Source organism: Myotis daubentonii, chromosome 9, assembly GCF_963259705.1.
Source record: "Myotis daubentonii chromosome 9, mMyoDau2.1, whole genome shotgun sequence".
In the NCBI taxonomy this organism is placed as follows: Eukaryota; Metazoa; Chordata; class Mammalia; order Chiroptera; family Vespertilionidae; genus Myotis; species Myotis daubentonii.
Window position 1 is genome coordinate 69,439,062 of NC_081848.1, and position 24,381 is coordinate 69,463,442.

A 24,381-nucleotide genomic window follows, 5' to 3' on the forward strand; every position below is an offset into this window, starting at 1 on the left:
AAGACGTAGTTCTTTTAAGATGGAAGATGTAATACTTTCAGTCCATACATGGAGGAAAACTTGAAATTCAGGAAGAGTGTGGTTTGTCCAAGATTATGTAACAACTCAGTGGTAAAAAATCAGTTATTGGAACTTCTTAGTCTTACCTTTACCCATTAAATCACATCACATTTATATCTGGCATTCTAAAATGTAACCTCCCGTATTCCTATCCCACTCTCAGAATATAAACACTGCCTCTGTACTTGTTCTAAATATGCTGTTTTTCAGCCCTGATCTGGGGTGGTCACATTTTGGACTTGCATCCTATAGGGTGTCATTTGAAGTGTCCTGAAATACCTTGTATAAAGTCCTGTTAATGAAAGCAAAGCTGACAACTGCAGAAAACCCTGTGTATTTCAGTCCACCTGCAGTTTCTAAAAAATACCGGACCGCTTTCAGGCCTCTAATGAAAGGCCTGACATTTTGTGGTTAATTTGCCAGTTGTTTGGAGACCTTTACTTACGCAAGTGATTCTAGATTTAGTATTTAAAGGATTTTTTTTTTTCCTTTTAAAGTGTTAACCTTGGGTTGAATCCAGTATATTACGGAATATATGTTGGTATCACATAACTGATTCGAACGACTCTTAGACTGCCTCCAGGAACATAGTGAAGTGGGGAGAGATGCAGTAACTCGGATAAATTAGGTGATTGCACTCTGTGAGTCCCTTCCAGGTCTAAATTTTTAATTTATTTATTGACTTTAGAAAGAGAGAGGAAGGGAGAGAAAGAGAAACATGGATTAGTTGTTCTACTTATTTATGCTTTCATTGGTTGATTCTTGTATGTGTCCTGACTGGGGAATCAAACGAGTTGTAACCAACTGAGCTACCTGGCCAGGGCATTTGTTCTGTTTTATGATTCACTTAACTTATGTACAGGTTGCCCAAATCTCATTTGATTATTTTTGCCACATAAATATACTTTTTTTCCTGAGTATATTCATTTTACTTTGTTGTCTGGTAACAGCCTTTGAAATGTTTCTTAGAAATCTGCTAGTCTTAGGAATTTGTGGCATTTTGGGTCTCTGGGGTTTTATTATTTGGTGCGGAAAAACATAGTAAACCCCAAAGAGGATTGAAGACTAAGGAAAACAATAATTAACAACTCCATTACTCTTTTTATTGGAGCCTCACAACAATCTGATGAAGCAGATACAGTGATTCCTATTTTATACAGGAGGAAACAAAGTCTCAAAGAGGTTAAATAACTTGCTGAAAGTCATATAGCTAGAAGGTGGAGCAATACTGCTGGCATAAGATGATCACATTGCAAGCAGAACCTGTAAATCCAACTTTTACTTCTCACTGGTGATTTTTTATTAGTAATTGTAAAATATAATTACGTCCTAGAATTAAGCAGACAAAATCTTTAAAGCTGGTTTATTTTCCTAACTTTTTAGAGTGCTCAGTTATGTTATGGGAGGTGGGATGGGAAGGGGGTAGAATCTTGGCATTTGTGTTATGTATATAGGGTGGGGCAAAAGGTGGTTTATAGTTTTGAGTATGGGAAACAGTTTATTCTTGTATTATTATTTATTAACTGGGGGCCTGGTGCACGAATTGGTGCACTGTGGGGTCCCTCAGCCTGGCCTGCGGAATAGGGCTGAAACTGCCTCTCCAACATCCCCCAAGGGGTCCCAGATTGCAAGAAGGTGCAGGCCAGGCCAAGGGACCCCACCAGTGCATGATCGGGGGCCAGGGAGGGACGCGGGAGGTTGGCCAGCCAGGGAGAAGCCGCAGGAGGGCTTCAGAGTGTGTCCAGACTGTCTCACTCAGACCCAATCATCCAGACCCCAGCAGCAAGCTAACGTACTGGTCGGAGCATCTGCCCCCGGGTGGTCAGTGCATGTCATAGCAAGCGGTTGACAGGCCTTAGCATATCATTAGCATATTAGGCTTTTATTATATAGGATTATTGTATTATTTGCCATACAAACAACTGTAAACCTACTTTTGCCCCACTCTATCGCAGTTGTGTACTTTTGGTTCTAATTGCATGAAGCTTTTGATTATTTGAAAATAAATTTTGAGGACTGTGTAAGGGCTTCACAAAAGCTGTTCTTGGCATCTTTTCTCTCAGTCTGGTTTAAGGGACAGATTGGGAAACTTTTTTCTTCCTTCTTTTTAAAAAGAGGAATGAAAAACACCCTTGACTGACACTTCCTCCTCAGCTACAGGTCAGTCTGACTTTAGTTTGATTTAATTCCTTTTGTTCTTTTTTTAAAAAAATATATTTTATTGATTTTTTTACAGAGTGGAGGGAAGAGGGATAGAGAATTAGAAACATCAAAGAGAGCGAAACCTCAATCAACTGCCTCCTGCACACCCCCTACTGGGGATGTGCCCACAACCAAGGTATATGCCCTTGACCAGAATCGAACCTGGGACTCTTCAGTCCGAAGGCCGATGCTCTATCCACTGAGCCAAACCAGTTAGGGCGGTCCTTTTGTTCTTTATAGAGAACCAAGTAAACATTCTTCTCAGGTGGCTGTAAGGAGTGTATCAGGAGAGTAGTCCTATATCCTTTTAAAGAAACATAGGCAAATACTTTTCTTCAGACAAAAGAAAAACTGTGCAATTGTTTTAGTCCCTTTGACTTCTTGCCATTAGTCAGACTTTCTCTTGTTTGAACTTTCAATGTGTTTAGGTCCCTGGGAAATGATAGACAAGCTCTTTGGTAATTCTGAGCTTTAGTTTTTTTTAGATTTCTTGAAAACTGGTATTTATAGCAGTTCTTATATCTTCCCTTTGATACCTGTAGAAACTCCAGGTTGCATCACAGTTTTCTGGATCAGTTGAAGTTTGTGACCTATATATTCTTTTTCCTTGTGAATTACACGAGGTCAAAGATCAGATTTCTTCTTTTTTTTTGGAATTAGACTGCTCCTGTTGTCACCACATGTTACAAGATTATAAATAGTTTAAAGTTATTTCTTAGAAAGTACATTTATATTGCACTGTTAGGACAAGGGACCTTCAATACTAATTTCTTCAGAAATTCTCTATATTAGGTTAAAGAATTATAGGCTCATAAAGAATTGTAGACTTAGTAAAGGGTTAAGGTGAACTAATGGGAACTGTATTTCTGCACCTTACTGGTTAGTAATTAAGCTGCAAGGCAGTTTCACTTCCAGACTTTTGGTTTTAAACTATGAGTTGTCAGAGTCACCAGGGAGATTGTTTCCTTCCATTTAGTTCATCCTTGGTTTATTCAGAAGGTTGGCTTACAGCATGTTGACATTTTCAGTGTGTACATACGTATATCATGCACTAATGAAGGATGAGAGCTGTATCATGAGGATAAAGGTTAGAGTTTGTTCCTTTGTCACTCCTTAGGGAACTGTGCTTTGTATGTGACTAGGAACATGTGAGTTGTGTCTTTCCATAGAATCTTTCTTACTTTTTACATTTTAATATTCCAGGGAGAAAACTCCTTTCAGCACAGGCTATAAATATTTTTCCTTCTGAATATTTGGATGAATCTAGTTGTGTACTTTTTTAGATTGCAGCCTTTCATAAAATATAAAGAGCCAATTTGTTGTTTGACTTTTTACAATAAGCATTTATTACTTAAATTTAAAAAGTAAAAAGAACACTGCATTTTCTAATTATCATATCACCTGTAGCCTCACCATCCAAAGATAACCTTGGTTATTATCTTTTTATATTTCTTTTATGTCATTATTCTCCAAGCTCTTTTTTTTTTTTTTTAAATATATTTTATTGATTTTTTACAGAGAGGAAGGGAGAGAGATAGAGAGTTAGAAACATCGATGAGAGAGAAACATCGATCAGCTGCCTCCTGCACACTCCCCACTGGGGATGTGCCCGCAACCCAGGTACATGCCCTTGACCGGAATCGAACCTGGGACCTTTCAGTCCGCAAGCCGACGCTCTATCCACTGAGCCAAACCGGTTTCGGCTCCAAGCTCTTTTTTTAAATAAAAATTGGGATTATACTGTGTATATAATTTTCCATTCTGCTGTTTTCATTTAACATGTATTTTCACTTAACATGTATTTTTCACATCATTAAATATTTCAAAAATAAATTTTTAATAGGTAATACATTTCAAAAATTTAAAAATGATATAAAACAAACAAGCAAGGTGGAAGTCTTGCTTCCATCTCTGTTTCCATTCACCTTGTTCCTTCAGTTTCTAATAAGTGTTAAGTTATCCTGTTATTCAAAAGGTAGCATTACTATACTGAATACAGTGATCTGTACCTTGCTTCCTCCCCCAGCCCCCTCTTGGAGGTCTCTCGTTGTCATTACCCAGAGAATCTTCCTTACGTAGATTGGTCATTTACTACCTTTAGAGAGAGAGGAAGGGAGAGGGAGTGAGAGATAGAAACATCCAGCAGAGAGAAATATCAGCATTGGTTGGCTGCTTCCTACATCCCCCTTGCCCGGTATTGAGTCTGCAACTCGACTGGAATCGAACTGGCAACATCTTGGAATGAGGTGCCACTCAACCACCAACCCATACCAGCAGGGCCATTTAATCCCTTTTAGATGGACACTTGGGTTGTCCCCAATTTTTGTTATTATAAACACTAAGAAAGAAGTAGTTATTAAAGGCCAAAAAGTAAGCATTTAATCTGCTTCAGTTATTAAGGGTCAGTTCTTTCCAGAATGCCAGCTAATAAATGTAGAAATAATGACAACATTAGAAAATCTGCCCCTAAGTGAAACAGTTCAAGAAAGAAGCATCGCCCTACCTGGTTTGGCTCAATGGATAGCCTGAGGACTGAAGGGTCCCAGGTTCGATTCCCACCAAGGGCATATGCCTGGGTTGCGGGCTCGATCCCCAGTGGGGGGCGTGCAGAAGGCAGCCAATCAATGATTCTCTCTCATCATTGATGTTTCTATTTCTCTAAAATCAATAAAATATGCCGAAGCCGGTTTGGCTCAGTGGATGGAGCGTCGGCCTGCGGACTGAGGGGTCCCAGGTTCGATTCCGGTCAAGGGCATGTACCTGGGTTGCGGGCACATCCCCAGTGGGAGATGTGCAGGAGGCAGCTGATCAATGTTTCTCTCTCATCGATGTTTCTAACTCTCTATCTCTCTCCCTTCCTCTCTGTAAAAAATCAATAAAATATATTTAAAAAATAAAGTAAAATATATTTTTTAAAAAAGAAAGAAGCATCAATGACTGCTAAACCATTAAGCAAAAGGTTGAGGAAGAACAAATATTCACATGGTGCCAAATGTTAGCCACAGATTATCATTGTAAAGGGAGAAATAGACCTTTTTTATAAAGAGAACTTTCTGGCTGCTACAAATCCAACCAAGTGATCATGTTTTGCCAAGTGATCACATAAGTTACCAAGCCTGACTAAGTGGGACAGTCTGAGAATATGTGCCACCTGATGTACTATACCAGGGGGTTCATATTAGCATCACCTGTGAAGCATTTTCCAAGAAACAACCTAAATCTCATCATTGGTTTTTAGACCTAACCTGTTTACAGGAAATATAAGGCATACAGAGGCAAGCTAAATAGCACTATGAAGGAACAATTAAATAGAACTAGGATGTTAGACATTCTGTAAGTCAACTATCTTGGCCTTTTAAAAAAGCTTGTGTTGTAAAAAAACACACACCGAAAAAACTTATGTTGTAAATAAACAAAACCAACCAAAACAAAACTTAAGGCCATACTATCTAATAAAAGAGAAACATGGTAATTAGCGAACATCCGCTACCCTTCCCATTGGCTAATCAGTGAGATATGCAAATTAACTGCCAGCCAAGATGGCGGCCGGCAGCTTGAAGTTAACATGAGGCTTTCTTGCTTCAGTGACGGAGGAAACCAAGGTTCCCCGCCTGCCTTGCTGGCCTCTGAACATGCAGTTTGAAACATTGTTACAAATATAGAAGCTAAACAAAACCCCAGAAACCTGCTTTCAGCTCGCCGGGGTCTCAGAGCTGGAGTTGATACAGTGTTTTGATTATAGAACCCAAACAAACCAGATACCTGCTTTCAGCAGCAGAGGCCTCAGAGCTGGAACCAGAGCTAAAGCTGGCCCAGAATAAAAAAAAAAAAAAAAAAAAATAGAAAAAAAAAAAGGAGCAGTTGGGAGCTTCAGTCACCCGCCAGCCTGAAAACAGCCCTCAGCCCCTCACCCAGACTGGCCAGGCACCCCAGTGGGGTCCTCCACCCTGATCCAGGACACCCTTCAGGGCAAAACAGCCGGTCCCCACCCGTGCACCAGGCCTCTATCCTATATAGTAAAAGGGTAATATGCCTCCCAGCACCGGGATCAGCGGAGCTGAGAGGCCTCCCAGCACCGGGATCAGTGTGACAGGGGGCAGCGCCCAAACCCCCTGATTGCCCTGCGGCTCTGTGTGTGACAGGGGGCGGGGCCACAACCTCCCTATCCTCCCTGCTCTGTTCGTGACAGGGGAAAGCACCCCAACCCCCTGATCAGCCCTGCTCTGTGCCTGATAGGGGGGAGCTCCCCAACCCCCTGATCGCCCTGCGGCTCTGTGTGTGACAGGCTGCGGTGCCCCAACCCCCTGATCAGCCCTGCTCTGTGTGTGACAGGGTGCGGCGCCCCCCCCCCCCCCCCCCCCCGCCACGGGCCCTGCTCTGTGTGTGACGGGGTAGAGCCATAACCTCCCCATCAGCCCTTCCCTGAGTGTGAGAGTGGCGGCGCCCCAACCCCCTGATCGGCCCTGCTCTGTGGGTGATAGAGGGCGGCGCCTCAACCCCCCCTCCATGGGCCCTGCTCTGTGTGTGATGGGGTAGAGCCATAACCTCCCCATCGGCTCTGCCCTGAGTGTGAGAGTGACGGCGCCCCAACCCCCTGATCCGCCCTGCTCTGTGCGTGACAGGGGGGAGCTCCCCAACCCCCTGATGGGGCCTGCTCTGTGGGTGACAGGGTATGGAGCCCCAACCCCCCTGATGGGCCCTGCTCTGTGCGTGACAGGGGGTGGCACTGCAACCTCCCCATCGGCCCTGCCTTGAGTGTGACAGGGGGCGGTGCCCCAACCCCCCAATTGGCCCTACCCTGAGCGTGACTGAGGGTGGCATCACAACCTCCCAATCGCCCTGCTCTGTGCATGACAGGGGGCGACGCCCCAACTCCCCAATCGGCTCTGCTCTGAGCCCGACCAGGGGCTGCACCTAGGGATTGGGCCTGCCCTCTGCCACCCGGGAGCAGGCCTAAGCCAGCAGGTCGTTATCTCCCGAGGGGTCCCAGACTGCGAGAGGGCTCAGGCTGGGCTGAGAGACCCCCCTCCCCGCCGAGTGCACAAATTTTTGTGCACCGGGCCTCTAGTCTATAATAATAAAAGCATAATATGCTAATTAGACTGGATGTCCTTTCGAATGTCCTTCTGGACGAAGCCAGGGCTGTGAGGGAAGCCCAGGTCCCGGGTGCTGGAGAGAAGCTGGTGCCGGCGGCCAGGAGAAGGAAGGCCTACTCTTGCACGAATTTTGTGCATCGGGCCTGTAGTTCTAGAATAAAAGAGACTAAAGAGACATGGCATCCAAATTCTATGCTTGAGTCTTGATTTAATTCTGGATTTTAAAAAAAGCCAACTCATTAAAGGCGTTTTTTTGGGGGACAGTTGGGGAAATTTGAATGAAGACTGAATATTAGATAATTGGTGTGATAATAGTATTGTGGTTATGAAGCTAAATGTCTTTATTACTAGGAAATGCATAATGGGGTATATAAGGTTAGAGTGTTTTTCAGAAAAAACAAACACACACATATATTGATGGAGATAGATAAAGCAAATTTGACAAAGTACTAACAATTCTTGAGTCTGGTGAATAGTGTATGTTTCACTCTTTTAAAAACTTTTCTGTATATTTGAAATTTTCATAAGAGTTGAAGAAACAGTGCTGCAATGAATAACATTTACCTATATTATTTTGAAACACCATTTTATTGGGCTGCATATTTCATTGTATAGAGGAGCCAATTCTTTAATTTTTGTATACATATATATATTTTGATGCTAGTTGACATCTTAGTAGCACTTTTATTTTGTGACAGTTTTATGTTCTTAGGGATTGTGGTGGATGAGAAAAAGGAACTGAAAATTTTTTCTCTCCTCTGTTCTCTACTTTGGAATTTTAGTGGAGAAGAGAAAACTAGAGTGAGAAAGGTACTCCAAAGTAGTCCTCATGTACTTACTTGCTTTTAGGTAGGAAGTAGAATGACAGTTACTACTAAGAGCCATACTGCAGGTAATAGCCTCTTCAGATCTGTTACCTGTCCTTTAGTTTGGAGATGGCCCAAGTGAAAGAAGGGGTGCCAGCCACTAGGGTAGCAGCATGGCACAGAAGTCATGTCTTATTTTTGATAAGTTTCTAGATCTCTTTATTAGTAGCAAAAGTTCTTCCTGTCTGATAAAATAAGAACAGAGTAACTGCTTTAGAGAATGGTCTGTTCTTTACATAAAAGGCTGAGCTATGGAGGATATGAGCAGAATTTAAGGAAGAAATATTTTTGGAAGAAAAGTTCTGGGGAAAGGATCATTTCTGAGAAAGTGTCATCCTTTAAAATAAAAGCCTAATGTGCAAATTGTCCCCTCGACTGGGAGTTGGACCAGGGGGTGGGGCCGGCGGTGGCCGGGGGAAGAGAGGTGCCCCTGGCCAGCAGCCACTAAGGACCCTACCTGTGCATGAATTTCATGCACTGGGCCTCTAGTCTATATATATATATAAAAGCCTAAGTGACCATTATGATGGAACGACCAGAACAACCAGTCAACCAGTCGCTATGATGCACACTGACCACCAGGGGGCAGACACTCAACACAGGAGCTGTCCCCTGGTGGTCAGTGCACTCCCACAGCCAACCTCCCATGGTCCCTCCCCCCGTCTGGCAGGCCCCGTCCTGCACCTGGCAGCTGGCAGGCCTGGTTGGCTCAGACCCAATAGGCCTTGATTGCCCGTTAGGCCTAAGGACCCCACCTATTTCATGCACCGGCCTCTAATTAAATATGAAAAAGAATACTTTCCTTTTTGGGCTAGATTCGTATTTGCAATGGGAAGCTTCTCTGTAGAAGCTTTGACATTAATGTTCATTGACATTAATGTTCATACTTTAGATTTCCATGAAGACAACTCACAAGGACCTGAATGGCCTCATTTTAGCTGCTTCAGCGTGTGGAGCTATTGCTTGCTCCTCCTCTTCCTGTGCCTGGTGTTACAGTGGCTCCTGAGCACCATGAAGGTTGTTCCAGAGAAAAATGCTGTCCGCATACTCTGGGGGCGAGAACGGGGCACTCGGGCCTTTGGAGCTCAGCGGCTTCTGCAGGAGCTGGTGGAAGATAAAACCCGGTGGATGAAATGGGAGGGCAAGGTAAGAAAAATGGTTACTTTGGACATTGGGTTTGTGCAGGGGTGACAGTAGAATGGGACCTTGAGTTGGATTAATGACATAGAGTTGGGGTGTAATTTATTTTGTGTACTATAGTAGATATACTATGTAACTTAGGGAGCTTTTTTAAGAAAATATAATTTTTAATTGCTTTCAAAGAGGAAGGAAGAGGGAGGGAGATATAGAAACATCAATGATGAGAGAGAATCATTGATTGACTGCCTCCTGCACACCCCGTACTGGGGATCGAGCCCACAACCCGGGCATGTGCTCTGACTGGGAATCAAACTGTGATCTCCTGGTTCATAGGTTGGCACTCAACTACTGAGCTACACCGGCCGGGCAGGTAGGTGTTTTTTATTTTTTTTTAATATATCTTTTTATTGATTTTAGAGAGGAAGGGAGAGAGAGTGAGAGGTACAAACATCAATGATGAGAATCATTGATGGGCTGCCTCCTGCACGCCCCCTTCTGGGGATCAAGCCTGCAACCTGGGCATGTGCCCTTGACTGGAATCAACCTGGGACCCTGCGGCCTGCAGGCCGATGCTCTATCCACTGAACCAAACCAGCTACGGCCGGACAGGGAAATTTGGTAAAGCAAATTTGGAAGAACTTATGGGCTAGAAGTACCTTTTTTCTTTACAGTTAGACATTTTTCCTAAAGCTAATTTAGATTTGTCTTTCTCAATTTGTAGCTTCATCATGTCCAGTTTGATAATTTACTCTGTGAATATTAATCTAGACAGGTTCGTGTATTTTTGAGGTAGAGTGGGCCATAGTTTATAAATAATGTTTTTTAACTTTCTCTGTTTGTTCCCCAGAGAGTAGAACTGCCGGATAGTCCACGCTCTACCTTCTTACTGGCCTTCAGCCCAGACAGGTACCTAGTACTTATCTATTAGTTAAGACTTGTGATAGCATTGCTTTCTGTGTGTTTGACCTAATTTGATCCTCCAAGTCAAACCCCTAAAGCAGTGGTTCTCAACCTTCTGGCCCTTTAAATACAGTTCCATCATGTTGTGACCCAACCATAAAATTATTTTCATTGCTACTTCATAATTATAATGTTGCTACTGTTACGAATCGTAATGTAAATATCTGATATGCAGGATGGTCTTAGGCGACCCCTGTGAAAGGGTCGTTCGACCGCCAAAGGGGCCGAGATCCACAGGTTGAGAACCGCTGCCCTAAAGGCTCTTTGAAGCATTGTATGAACAGAGCTTTGACAGTGTATCAGAAAGGGAAAGAAAGTAGACGAACAGTTATAACCATAAAAATAGTAGGAATAAGCAAAGAAAATTGAGGCACAAAACTTGGAAAGTTTTTCAATAATCATCCCTTGCGTGTGCAGTATGGGCCACCAATGGTGTGATAGTTTCCCAGCTAGAAAATATATTCTCAGAAGGGGTTATGTATCATTTGGGGACAGGGTGGAGAATTCAGAAGCTTTTAAAGATCAGAATTCTGCTGTTGGTAATGCCCAAGGTGTAGTTTTTTTTGTCCTGGGATGAGGAATAGTATAAATTTTCTGTGTCACCCAAAGCTGATAGTTTGTTCCCCCCCCACATGCTTCACATTGACTTTGTACTCTGATTTCCTAGGACTCTCTTGGCCTCCACCCATGTGAACCATAATATCTATATTACGGAGGTGAAGACTGGCAAGTGTGTTCATTCACTGATTGGACACCGTCGTACTCCATGGTGTGTCACTTTCCATCCCACCATCTCAGGCCTTATTGCTTCTGGCTGCCTGGATGGGGAGGTTAGGATTTGGGATTTACACGTAAGTATTTCCTTGTCTTTGGTATTCTCAATTCAGAGACTTGTTTACCATTGGGTTCTTAATTCTGGAGGAGAGACTAGCCAGGTTCTTATCACTACATCCAAGTAAGTGGTAGTCTTTACCCACTTAAATGATAGCAAGCCTAGCCTCCATTCTGTGATGAATACCCTATTTAACTGTTTCTCCATCCGTCCATGCTCTACCATGTGTTCAGGATGGATTTTTGTTGTCTTATAGCATGGATTATACAGTACTGTGATTACGATCCTCAAAGCAATATGCTCCTTGTCCTACTGAATGGCTAGTGGGTTGTACACCGTGTCATGCGCCAAGCTTGAGTTTTCCCAGGCTTCAGAAATAGGAGCTGTACTGATGCTTGTTGCTGATGGCTTGTAGAAGACTTGGAGAACTGAACTGACAGTAATATTTTTCTAATAAATTGGTGACACTGCTCGATCGCTGATTTTCTATGTCGTTTTACAGAGGACAAATTTAAAGGATGCCCTGCCATAGTAATTTTACCTTAAATGTGGACCTTTTGAGAATTTGACATCTCAGTTTGCTGGCAGCTGGTAACCTGAGAATATTTGGGATTGGTTCATTCATAGGGTGGCAGTGAAAGCTGGTTCACAGATAGCAACAATGCCATTGCCTCTCTGGCTTTCCACCCTACGGCTCAGCTCCTTCTGATTGCCACTGCCAATGAGATCCACTTCTGGGATTGGAGCCGAAGGGAGCCCTTTGCTGTGGTGAAGACAGCTAGCGAGATGGAACGGGTCCGGTGAGTCCTCTGTCCACCAGTGATGCCTGGCATAGATTAGCATGGTAGAGAACATTTACACTTGGCTTTCACCTGGGAGACAGATTGTTATCCCTACAGCTCCTTCTGCCTTTTTTTTTTTTTTTAAGAATTTTAATTGATTTTTAGAGAGAGGAAGAGAGAGAAACATCAATTGCTACCTCTTGCATGCCTGCTATCGGGGATAGAGCCTATAACCTGGGCATGTGCCTAACTGGGAATCCAACCAGCATCCTTTCAGTGCACAGGTTCATGCCCAGCCAACTGAGCACACCGGCCAGGGTGCTCCTCCTGCCCTTTCAGCAGCTGGCCAGTCAGCTGGGAAGCAGTTAATTTTGTTCATTTTAACTGTTCATTATTGGCCTATCTTCTGGTCTTTGAAAACTGGGGTCATTAGAATCTTTTTTAGGTTCAAAGCTATCTGGGTTTGGAAGAGCCCCTTTTTTGTGAGAGATCTGAAAGGTATTCAGGTTGTGGGTAGCTTGAGGGATAATTGTTCATCCCTAGTTATCTGTGTTTATCAAACTGCAAGAGGGAGATGTAAGTATGCATCAAATATGCCAGTTGATTTTTATTTAGCCCTCAAGATCAAAACACACATTGTCTGAATTAAAGCTGATGCAGTTTTCCTTTGGCTCTCTTGGCATTAGAATTGGATATAAGCTAGTCTAGTCTAACTTATAGACTCCGTTAATTACTTGATGCTGAAACTGTTCATTGTCACCAGAACTCATGCTTCTTGCCAGTGTAGCTACCATATAAGGGAGGAACTGAACTTGTGACAGAGTTTGGGAGCATTCTATGCTTTGCTATTATGATGAGCTCATAGATATGAGCAAATGTGTGCTTAATGTAGCTGCTTCCTGGAATGAAGTCTAGGTATTTTTTGGAATTATTTTTTTGATACAGATTCCCATATTTTGGCAAGTATAAGGAGATAAGAAGTATTGAACTTGACTATTGTAATTTCTTTGAAAGTTTTGAAAATCTCTAGGGTGAAGTAATCTGACATTACAGTATTGATTGCTATAAATTTGTACACATTTCCTCTTCTAAGTTAGCATAATCTCTATGCATGTCTTTGTCTCTTCTTCTGTTTTCAGTCTGGTGAGATTTGATCCTCTTGGACACTACTTACTCACAGCAATTGTTAACCCCTCTAATCAGCAGGTAAGTTAGTCAGCATTTCCAACTCCATCTAAATTGTGGCTTATTTTTTAAACTAGTGTTGTAATTCTGATTGTATTAGACTTAAATTTTCAATGCCCGAGTGTTTCTCTCCAGTCAGTATTCAAAACTAGCTTCAGACTGTATTCAAAGTTACAGCCATAATCATGATAGGGGATTCAATTCCGAAACCCGAGTGATTCCATCATTAGAAGTAACCAGGCAGTGTTGGATAGAATGTCATTCATGTGCCTCTGGCTGGTTAACATGTTGCTTCTCCTCACTGCCTCTGTGTTATGAAGATGTCTTTTTTAAGAGAATTGTTTTGCCCGCTGTACTCATTCAGAAATGTTGTTAATTGGAAGGGAATAATTTAATACCATATGATGATTCTGAATCTGAAGCCAGTTCTCAGCACTTCAGAGGTGGAGTTGTTGCTTGTCTGTGAAAGTTTTTCTTGGATGATTATCAGTAGCTTTTCTTGGTTTACCTAAAGGTTCTACCTAACTGTCTTGCTCTGCCTCCGTCTCACCTTGGTCCACACTGCAGGGTGATGATGAACCAGAGATCCCCATAGATGGAACAGAAATATCTCACTACCGACAGCGTGCCCTGCTGCAATCACAGCCAGTTCGCCGGACGCCTCTCCTCCACAATTTCCTGCACATGCTGTCCTCTCGCTCCTCTGGCATCCAGGTGGGAGAGCAAAGCACAGTGCAAGAGTCTGCTACCCCCTCACCCCCACCGCCTCCCCCTCAGCCCTCCATGGACCGCCCCAGGACTTCCGCTTACATCAGGCTCCGACAGCGGGTCAGTTACCCCACAGCTGAGTGCTGCCAGCACCTTGGGATCCTGTGCCTTTGCAGCCGCTGCTCTGGCACTCGAGTTCCTTCCCTCTTGCCACACCAGGACAGTGTTCCCCCTGCTTCTGCCAGGGCTACTACCCCTTCCTTTTCTTTTGTACAGACCGAGCCCTTCCATCCCCCGGAGCAGGCCTCATCAACGCAGCAGGACCAGGGCCTCCTGAACCGGCCGTCTGCCTTCAGTACAGTCCAGAGCAGCACTGCCGGCAACACGCTCCGCAACCTCAGTCTGGGTCCCACCCGTCGCTCTTTGGGAGGCCCTTTGTCTAGCCACCCTTCTAGGTATCACCGAGAAATAGCTCCCGGACTGACAGGATCTGAATGGACCCGGACAGTGCTCAGTCTGAACTCCCGCTCTGAGGCGGAATCCATGCCCCCGCCCAGGACCAGTGCCTCTTCGGTGACTTTGCTGTCTGTGCTGAGGCAGCAGGAAGGTGGCTCTCAAGCATCTGTGTACACTTCAGCCACAGAAGGGAGGGGTTTTCCAGCTTCAGGGTTGGCAACTGAGTCAGATGGAGGGAATGGCTCCAGCCAAAACAACTCAGGCAGCATTCGCCATGAGCTTCCATGTGACCTGAGACGCTTCTTTTTGGAGTATGACCGGCTTCAGGAGCTGGACCAGAGCCTGAATGGGGAACCCCCCCAGACCCAACAGGCCCAGGAAATGCTCAATAATAACATTGAATCTGAGAGGCCAGGCCCCTCCCACCAGCCCACCCCACACAGCAGTGAGAACAACTCCAACCTGTCCCGTGGTCACCTGAACCACTGTCGTGCTTGCCACAATCTGCTAACCTTTAACAACGATACCCTGCGTTGGGAAAGAACCACACCTAACTACTCCTCTGGCGAGGCCAGCTCCTCCTGGCAGGTCTCCAGTACCTTTGAAGGCATGCCATCGAGTGGCAGCCAATTACCACCTCTTGAGCGGACTGAGGGCCATACGCCCAGCTCCAGCAGGCTGGAGTTGAGCAGCTCTGCTAGTCCGCAGGAGGAGAGGACTGTGGGGGTGGCCTTCAACCAGGAGACAGGCCACTGGGAAAGAATTTACACCCAGTCCAGCAGAACTGGAACTGTATCACAGGAGGCCTTACATCAGGATATGCCTGAGGAAAGTTCTGAGGAAGATTCACTCAGGAGGTAAGCAGGCGCTTTCTGTCCTTTCTTACATCCCTTACTCTTCTCCTTATATCTCTTCCTTTAGTCCTACAGATGTTGTGGCTGCATCTGGAGCATCTGAGACCCATGCATTTGGTTTGGCTCTCCCTGCTTCCATTGCATCTTCTTGGAAAATCATGCTCTCGTGGCGGAGAGAAGATAGTGCCTAGCAATATGAGTCAGTTGGCTCTACTAGCTCCTTTTCTGGTTAAGCTCTTGTGACCCTTAACCTTAAAGGAGAGTGTAGATTAGGTTGGAGGGGCATGAGGAGTTGAAGAGGAGATAGAACCATTGACGCCCTCTGCCTGGCTTTTTTTAACTTCTTGAAGGATTGTATATTCAGGGCTATGAAACAAGAAAATGTCCCAGTATGTTTAGAAATTAGTAGTAAAAGAAAACCCTGCTTGGGGCAGATTAGTGTATTGGGTCTTCTTGTGTTGCCTTGTGTTCAGCTGTTAAATCTGATCTTTTGGAGCAATGCAGCTTGACAGAAAGGAAAATAATATATATGTTGAAGATAGTTCATATTTTTTGAGATAAATATATTTTTTGGACAGCAAGTTAGTTGCTTAGTTAAGATTTTTTGAGTAGATCTTCCAGATGGACATTTACCTCAGTGTGGGGAAGAAGAATAATTCATAGAAGGAAGGCCTCTCCATACTCAGATCGGCATCTCAGGCAACTGTTTCATGGAAGAAACTGAGTGGGTATAGTAAATAGCCCACCACATGTTCAAGGTGTGGCTGTGTGTGCATCTATCTTGATTTATTAGGGTCTTCTTTCTGCAGTTATGTAAAGTTCAAATCTAGTGTAATCACCAACTACCAGACTCTGCCTTTTGAATCCAAGCAGCATTGTTGTTCTGCATTATATCCTCTGTTTAAGCCACTGAAATTTCTCTGACATAAGGTTCTAGCAAGGGAAGGAATATGGATTGTGCACATAATGTACTTGTTATTTTGGGAGGATGCTTTAGAGAGTTACCCAGTTAATAAGGACTTGTTGAATGGTTACAATTTTTCCAAAACTGTGCTAGGCACTGTGGGGATCCCAAAAGAAGCAAATACCTGGTTTTTGCCCACTGGGAATATACATTGTTATTGTAGAGCAAGCCTTATTTACATGAAAGTATATAAAAAATGTAGGGAACTGAATGCTTTATTGTAAGTTTCTGAGATTAAATGTAGTATAATTTCAGAAAAAGGGAAGAATCAAAGAAAGCATTACAAAATCATGTCTTGAAAGATGGGTAGGATTTAGAGAGAGAGAGAGAGAGAGAGAGAGAGAGAGAGAGAGAGAGAGAGAGAGAACTTTTATTTTAGGGGAACAGTCCATACTAGGGGAGGAAGAGCATGATATATGCAAGACAGTAGGTGGTTCCTAAGGGGAACAGGGGAACTTGGTTGGACATAAAAGATAAAAAAATAGCGGTTGTTGCTATGCCCATGTGATTGAGGCCAATTCTGGATTAACATTTCCAAAATTCTGGCTTTGGAATATTTTACCTTACATCTCGAGTCTTGGATTCTGTTCATCCTCTTTGTCAGGAGAGCTGAGAAGGTAGCAAGCACAGTTCCGGACATATAGAAGGTATTCAAAAAGTTTATTAAAGGTAGCCACAAAAGGATTGTCTTCATTTACTGCAGTGGTTCTCAATCTTCCTAATGCCGCGACCCTTTAGTACAGTTCCTCATGTTGTGGTGACCCCCCATTTCATTGTTACAAATTGAACATAATTAAAGCATAGTGATTAATCACAAAACAATATGTAATTATATATGTGTTTTCCGATGGTCTTAGGCGACCCCTGTGAAAGGGTCGTTCGACCCCCAAAGGGGTCGCAACCCGCAGGTTGAGAACCACTGATTTACTACATTAAAAGCCTACCAGTGTCTGTTTCCAGAGCAGTAGTGGGCTTCTGCTCAGCCTTTGTCCATCCTCTTCCAACAGGACCTCTTCATTGTTATTCTGAGAAATACCTACATGGTTTAAAGTAAACTCTGCTGTTTGATAATAGAGACATCAGTTACTGAGGGTCTACTATGTGTTAGGTAGTATGTTCTTGCTTTGCATGGATTATTTCTATTTCCCACAGCAACTTTGTGCAAGGCAGGTATTAAATTTCCCATCTTACAGTTGAACAAAGCGAGGCTCAGGGAAGTCCAGTGTCTTGTTAAAGGTCCCATAATAGGTCACTGAGTACAGATTTGAACTCTGGTTTGATGACTGAAGATTTTTCCAAGCTGTCCTCCATGATGTATTCCTAATGGGACAATCTCCTCTTTAGGCAAGCCATTTTTTATTTATTTTTCCTTTCTTTTAACTTTTTTATTATGAAAATCTTTAAACATAAAAATGAAAAGTATAGTAAACATGATTTTAAAACATTAATATTTGGCCAGACTTATTTCATTTTTGTCTCCTATCCAATCCCCCACCTAGATGTTATATAATTTGTCTGAAAGTAATCCAACGTGTTTCTTGCAGCGGTTCTCAACCTGGGGGTTGTGACCCTTTCACAGGGGTCGCCTAAGACCATCGGAAAACACATATATAATTACATATTGTTTTTGTGATTAATCACTATGCTTTAATTATGTTCAATTTGTAACAATGAAATTGGGGGTCACCACAACATGAGGAACTGTTTTAAAGGGTCGCGGCATTAGGAAGGTTGAGAACCACTGCAAGAAATGCTGTTCACGAAAACTTTCTACAATGATGAGATGTTCTGTATTTGTGCTGTTCAGGACAGTAGCCACTAGCCAACTGTGGATCCTGTTCTTCCTCTTTGTCAGGAGAGCTGAGAAGGTAGCAAGCACAGTTCCTGACATACAGAAGGCATTCAAAAAGGTTGAAATGCAGCTAATGTTATCTGAGGATCTACATTTAAATTTTTAAACTTTAATTTAAATGTAATTAGCCACATGTGACTAAAATATTAATGATTACTTCTTTTTTTAAAAATATTTTTTATTGATTTTTTACAGAGAGGAAAGGAGAGGGATAGTTAGAAACATCGATCAGCTGCCTCCTGCACACATAGAAAAAGTACTATGTGTGCCCACAACCAAGGTACATGCCCTTGACCGGAACCGAACCTGGAACCCTTCAGTCCACAGGCTAGTGCTCTACCCTCTGAACCAAATCGGCCAGGGCATGATTACTTCTTAATAAAGTTAGCCAATTTAAAATTCAGAAACTGGCCCAACCCGTGTCACTCAGTTGGTTAAGCATTGTCCCAGGCACCAAGAGGTCAACGATTTGATTCCTAGTCAGGGCACATGTGGGTGTACAGGAGGTAGCTGATTGATGATTGCCTCTCAGGGGTATTTCTGTCTCTCTCTCCTCTCTCTCTCTCTCTAAAAAACCAATTAAAAAACCATTTAAATAAGTAAATAAAATCCAGAAACTGCCCTGGCTGGATGACTCAATTGGTTGGAGTGTCATCCTGTACACCCAAAAGGTTGTGGGTTCGATTTCCAGTCAGGGCACATACCTAGGTCACTGGCCTGATCTGTAGGTAGGGCATATGCAAGAGGCAAATGATCGATGTTTCTCTCTCTACAATCAATAAAAACATATCCTCGGGTGAGGATTTAAAAAATAAAATAAAATCCAGAAACTATTAAGGATCTACCAAAAATTTTTGTAGAGAAAAAGTACTATGTGTGTGGTTTAAACAAAGTTATAGCATTAAAAAATGTATATTGTAGAAAATGAAGTCCTTTGTCATCTTGTAAACAATTTTGCATATATGCTTTAAAAATTTAAAATATATAACAAATGCATGGTTATTGTAAAATTGTATATTAATACAGTAAGTTACATTATGTAAGGAGTCACTTTTAGATGAGCGAGGATGAGGTATACCATGAATGCTGACATTCTACTAAAAAATGAGGTATATTTTAAAATTTATAAGTGCACACCCTTTAAAGAAGGGCCATCACTTCCTCATGAATTGAATGGCTACATTCTAGTATAAGTCACTAAGACAAACAGGTGCTAATTGGCATCTTCTACTACTTCTAAAGGGCCCTGACATTTTTGAGCTGATGATCACAGCACAGTACAAGCCCTTGCTTGTATTTCCCCAGCAGGTGTCAGTGTTGGGCTGCTGCCACCACTAGTCTAGAATGGTAGGGGGGAAAAAAGGTGTACACTGGCTACTGAAGGGAGAGGGTTTATTCTTTGGCCTTGCAGTGGGGGAGAGACTAAAGAGGCATGTTTTGATCCTTGTTGCTTCTGATAGAATTAATAGTGTTACAAATAGTGAGAGTATTAAGCAGCAGCGTGTATTTTAGTGTACCAGATGGTCTATGTTGCATAGACCTACGAAGCATGTGGCCTGCCAGCGGTGAGGTTGACATGCTTGTCAGTGATCCCAGTTAGGGAGGTTCACTATTAAATCCCAACAAGTGAAAGATCAAAATTGGACTAAATCTTCCCCAAATAAATTGTTTCTCCATTCTTTTTCTAGATAGGTAAGGCGTTAGGTCTGAAGTATTTAGTAGGATTGAGTGTGTTCTGAGTACTGTTGTCTTTGATTTTTACTTTTCCCTTATGATCAATGAAGATTGGGGAGGACATTGGTTGTAGCATAAAATTTGGCCTAAAACATCGAAGGTTAGAGTTGGAAGCCCTCATTAGATTTCTAAGGGTGTTTTTTGTTTGTTTGTTTGTTTTAGACTTTTGTAAGGGAATTGCTTTGGAATTTGGAGCAATCTGAAGCCTCTTGAAGCTTCATAGGCCCACTAACTTGTTTGATCCTTCAGCTCTGTTGCTCACATGGGGATGCTCCAGGGAACTTTTAGCAGAAACATCATTGATAGAAATAATTGGATATGTCTGCAGGGCTAGTTGTAGGTTCACAGAGGCAAAAGGAATCTAGAAATGAGGAAGGTACCAGTTTTCATAGCTTGATTATAATACAGAGTAGGATCCAACTTGAATATTTTTGTTGTTGTTAATCTCACCCAAAGATATTTTCCCATTGGTTTTTATTTTATTTTTAAAAATATATTTTAATTGATTTCAGAGAGGAAGGGAGAGGGGGAGAGAGAGAGAGAGAGAAACATTGATGAGCTGCCTCTTGCACATCCTCCACTGGGGATCGAGCTTGCAACCCAGGAATGTGCCCTTGACTGGAATCGAAACCGGGATCCTTCAGTTGGTAGGCTGACGCTCTATCCACTGAGCCAAACCAGCAAGGGCTTCCCGTTGGTTTTTAGAGAGAGTGGAAAGGAGAGGGAGAGACACAGCCCTGACCAGGGCCAGGAATTGAGCCTGCAACCAAGGTACATGTCTTTGACCAGAATGGAACCCAGGACCCTTCAGTCCAAGGGTCGATGCTCTATTCACTGAGCCGAACTGACTAGGACCAACTTGAGTACTTTTTCTGTGCCACTGGATTAACTGGTTTAAAGGGTTTATTTATCTAAAACCCTCCCAATTTCTTTGGATGGGGAGTATACATAATTTATTATTCAAAATCTAGCACAACTGTCACCCTTTCCTTTGGGAAATCTTCCCTGACTGTCCAAATAATCACTTCCTCTTCTTTGCTGCTTGTGTACTAGATATGAAATTGCACCTGTGGCAGAAAGTATTTGTTTCCCTTTCCGCCAGTGAGCTCTCTGAAGGCAGTGACTCTGTCTGTATCCCTGTTGTACCTAGAACAATACCTGGCACGTAGTAGGTGCTCATTAAATGGTAGTTGAATTGAACAAATGGGTTTGAAATGACATCCCCTGTGATCCAGTATGTAGTATAAATCCTTTTTGTCCTTTTTAGTAAAAAAGAAAAAATAACTTCACTATATTATATATATATCCCTGTAGTCTTATAGAGAGTTGTTGGCTCAATAAGTATGTGTTGAATAAATGGAGTGGCATTGCCTAGAGCAGTAGTTGCCAACCTTTCGGACCTCATGGACCACCATCGGTCCCCAGACCACTGGTTGGTGACCGCTGGCCTAGAGTACACAGAAGACACCTTTTATAACTTGAGCTCAGAAGACTGAGAACTTACTTCTCTGTTTCACTGTTGTGCCATATTTTAACTTGTATATTGGTTGTCCTGAAGCCTGTAATAAGTCTTATGCACTTGGTTGGTTATCTGTCCTTCACATTGGCTCTCACTGACAGACGACTCAGTTCCCCGGCCTCATATACAGCTTCCTCTTGAGACTATTTTGTTGGTCTTTGGCTTGACCTTTCAGTGATAATGATATGTCTGCTAATCAGTGCTGCTGTTGTGCTTTTCTCCTTAAAGACTCTCTGCAGTCTCAATGATGGTATACTTGGTCTTGAAAAGTCTTGATAAAGTCCAAATTAGATTTGAATAAACCAAATTAAGTGTGAAGGTTCTATTTCCCATTGGTACATTATGTTTCTTGTAGTTTCTGTGGAAGGCTTTCACTGAATTTGCTTAGAAGTAGGGTGTTTTGGGTTTGAAAAAGTGGGTGCTCATCTATTTTTGTTTTGGGGTCCATGATTTATTAGAATAAATCTTTTGAGTTTTTTTTTTAAATATATTTTATTGATTTTTCACAGAGAGGAAGGGAGAGCGATAGAAAGCTAGAAACATCGATGAGAGAGAAACATCAATCAGCTGCCTCAGCTGCCTCCTGCACATCTCCCACTGAGGATGTGCCCGCAACCCAGGTACATGCCCTTGACCGGAATCGAACCTGGGACCTTTCAGTCCGCAGGCCGACCGACGCTCTATCCACTGAGCCAAACCAGTTTCGGCAAATCTTTTGAGTTTTGAGATGATTTGGGTTTTATTTTTTGACAGGGGTGAGGGGCAGAATTCTTATATTAAGAGAGAGTTTTGCTTTTCCTCTAATTATGCCCGTAAAAAATTAGAATTACTGTCTTTGGTATTCAAGTTATAATAAACCCTTCCTAACTTTTTTTTTTTTAATATTTTTTTTATTGATTTTTTACAGAGAGGAAGAGAGAGAGATAGAGAGTCAGAAACATCGATGAGAGAGAAACATCGATCAGCTGCCTCCTGCACATCCTCCACTGGGGAAGTGCCCACAACCCAGGCACATGCCCCTGACCGGGATCGAACCCGGGACCCTTCAGTCCGCAGGCCGATGCTCCATCCACTGAGCCAAACTGGTTTCGGCACTCTTCCTAACTTTTGAGTTCTTACTCAGAAGTTTGGTATTAGAGGACAAAGAATAGGGAAGAATCCTTTGTGGTATGGCTAAATCATGACTTGTTCCTGCAGTGAAAAGAGAGAACGAAGTATTGAGAAATCAAAAAGAAGACAAAGCTGATGGTGGAATTTAAGCAGTTAGTTTTAAGAGAGGTAAGGGAAGCTCGGGGGAATGTAAACCCAGGCCTTAGAGGAGGAAGCTGAGGTGTATGAAGAAGGGCTGCCCCTCCTGTAAACATGGCTCTTACAATCTTGGGAATTGGGCTGGTGAAAAAGTTACTCTGATTGATCAATTTGTTTATTCATTTAGTTAAGAGAAATATTTACTAAGCACCTACTGTGTACCAGATATGATTTAAGCACAGCTATAAATCTCTCATTGTACTAGGAGAAAGATAAAAAATAAAATATCTAGGCTGCCAAGTGGTAAAAAATATATATATACACACACATATATATATATTTGTTTTTCAGAAAAATATTTTTAAATGGAGGCAGTGCTGGAGTGAAAGTTTGTAGTATTAAGAAGGGTCATCAGCCCTAGCTGGTTTGGCTCAGTGGATAGAGCGTTGACCTGTGGACTGAAGGGTCGTAGGTTTGATTCTGGTTAAGGGCATTTGCCCGGGTTGCAGGCTCAATCCCCAGTAAGGGGCTTGCAGGAGGCAGCCAATCAATGATTCTCTCACATCATTGATGTTCCTATCCCTATCCCTATCCCTCTCTAAAATCAATTAAAAAATATTTAAAAAATCTATAATAAAAGCATATTATGCCAATTAGACTGGATTTCCTTTTAGACGACCTTCCAGATGAAGCTGGGGCTGCAAGGGAAGCCCGGGTCCCCGGTGCCAGGGGGAAGCCGGTGCCAGCAGCTGGCGGAAGGAAGGCCTACTCTTGCACGGATTTTGTGCATCGGGCCTCTAGTAAATAAATAAAAAGGGTCATCAGCCCTGGCTGGTGTGCTCAGTGGTTAGAGTGTTAGACCATGGACCAAATATCATGGGTTCGATTCCTGGTCAAGGGCATGTACCTGGGTTGCAGGTTCTGCTTGGGCCTGGTCAGGGCACGTGCAGGAGGCAAACAATTGATGTATCTCTCACTTTCCCTCCCTTCTCCCCACCCTCCCTAAAAAAGTTTCAATGGAAAAAATATCCTCTAGTGAGGATCAATAAAACGGGGGGCTCCTCAGAGGAAGTCTTGATAAGCTGACACTGGAGTAGAGATCTCAATCAAGTAAGCAAGGAAGTAAACTGTTGATATCGGGGGAAAGAGCATTCTAGACAGAGAGGAAAAACACATGCAAAATCCCTGAGACTGGCTGGAACACAGCAACGAAGGAATGGAAGAGATGACGTTAGAGAGGTAATGAAGACCAAATTATGCAGGGTCTTCTAAGCCATTTAAGAGATTTTACAAAAAAAATAAGTAAAAATCTTCTCAACAGCCTTATATTTTTACATTTTACCTCTTTTTCTGAGTGCTTTGGGAAGCCATTGGAAGTGGAGTGGCATGATCTAATATTTTAAAAGGATCACTGTGGCTGCTGATTGAGAATAGATCGAAGAGGCTTTGCTAAATGGGGTAAATTCGGGTTAGGCGAACATCACAGTTTTATTTTTTTTACATATATATTTTTAAAATATATTTTTATTGATTTCAGAGAGGAAGGGAGAGGGAGAGAGAGATAGAAACATCAATGATGAGAGAGAATCACTGATTGGCTGCTTCTTGCACGCCCCCTACTGGGGATCGAGCCCACAATTTGGGCATGTGCCCTTGACCGGAATCGAACCCGGAACCCTTCAGTCTGCAGGCTGATGCTCTATCCACTGAGGCAAACTGGCTAGGGCTTTTTCATATATATATATATATGTATTTTTTTAAAAATATATTTTATTGATTTTTTGCAGAGAGGAAGGGAGAGGGATAGAGAGTTAGAAACATCAATGAGAGAAAAACATCGATCAGCTGCCTCCCGCACACTCCCCACTGGGTATGTGCCCGCAACCAAGGCACACGCCCTTGACCGGAATCGAACCCGGGACC

General features: G+C 42.8%; 2 protein-coding genes across 13 annotated transcripts in view; one reads left to right on the forward strand and one right to left on the reverse strand.

Annotated features, from left to right (window-relative positions):
• Positions 1–24,381, reverse strand: part of F2 (coagulation factor II, thrombin) — a 236,153-nt gene that overhangs the window by 115,713 nt on the left and 96,059 nt on the right. The gene's annotated exons all lie outside the window — the stretch shown is intronic.
• The window catches only part of AMBRA1 (autophagy and beclin 1 regulator 1), a 165,735-nt gene that overhangs the window by 17,352 nt on the left and 124,002 nt on the right, over positions 1–24,381 (forward strand). For 6 of the 12 annotated variants that reach the window (XM_059709499.1, XM_059709500.1, XR_009454462.1 and 3 more), the window contains 6 exons: positions 9,117–9,370; positions 10,212–10,270; positions 10,992–11,175; positions 11,784–11,956; positions 13,078–13,144; positions 13,691–15,144. In XM_059709499.1, coding sequence (XP_059565482.1) covers positions 9,236–9,370; positions 10,212–10,270; positions 10,992–11,175; positions 11,784–11,956; positions 13,078–13,144; positions 13,691–15,144 — 2,072 coding nt within the window. In that variant the 5' untranslated portion in view covers positions 9,117–9,235. Of the gene's footprint in view, positions 1–9,116; positions 9,371–10,211; positions 10,271–10,991; positions 11,176–11,783; positions 11,957–13,077; positions 13,145–13,690; positions 15,145–24,381 lie in introns of those variants that run through there. The other 6 variants (XM_059709502.1, XM_059709503.1, XM_059709505.1 and 3 more) reach the window with 3 other exon arrangements.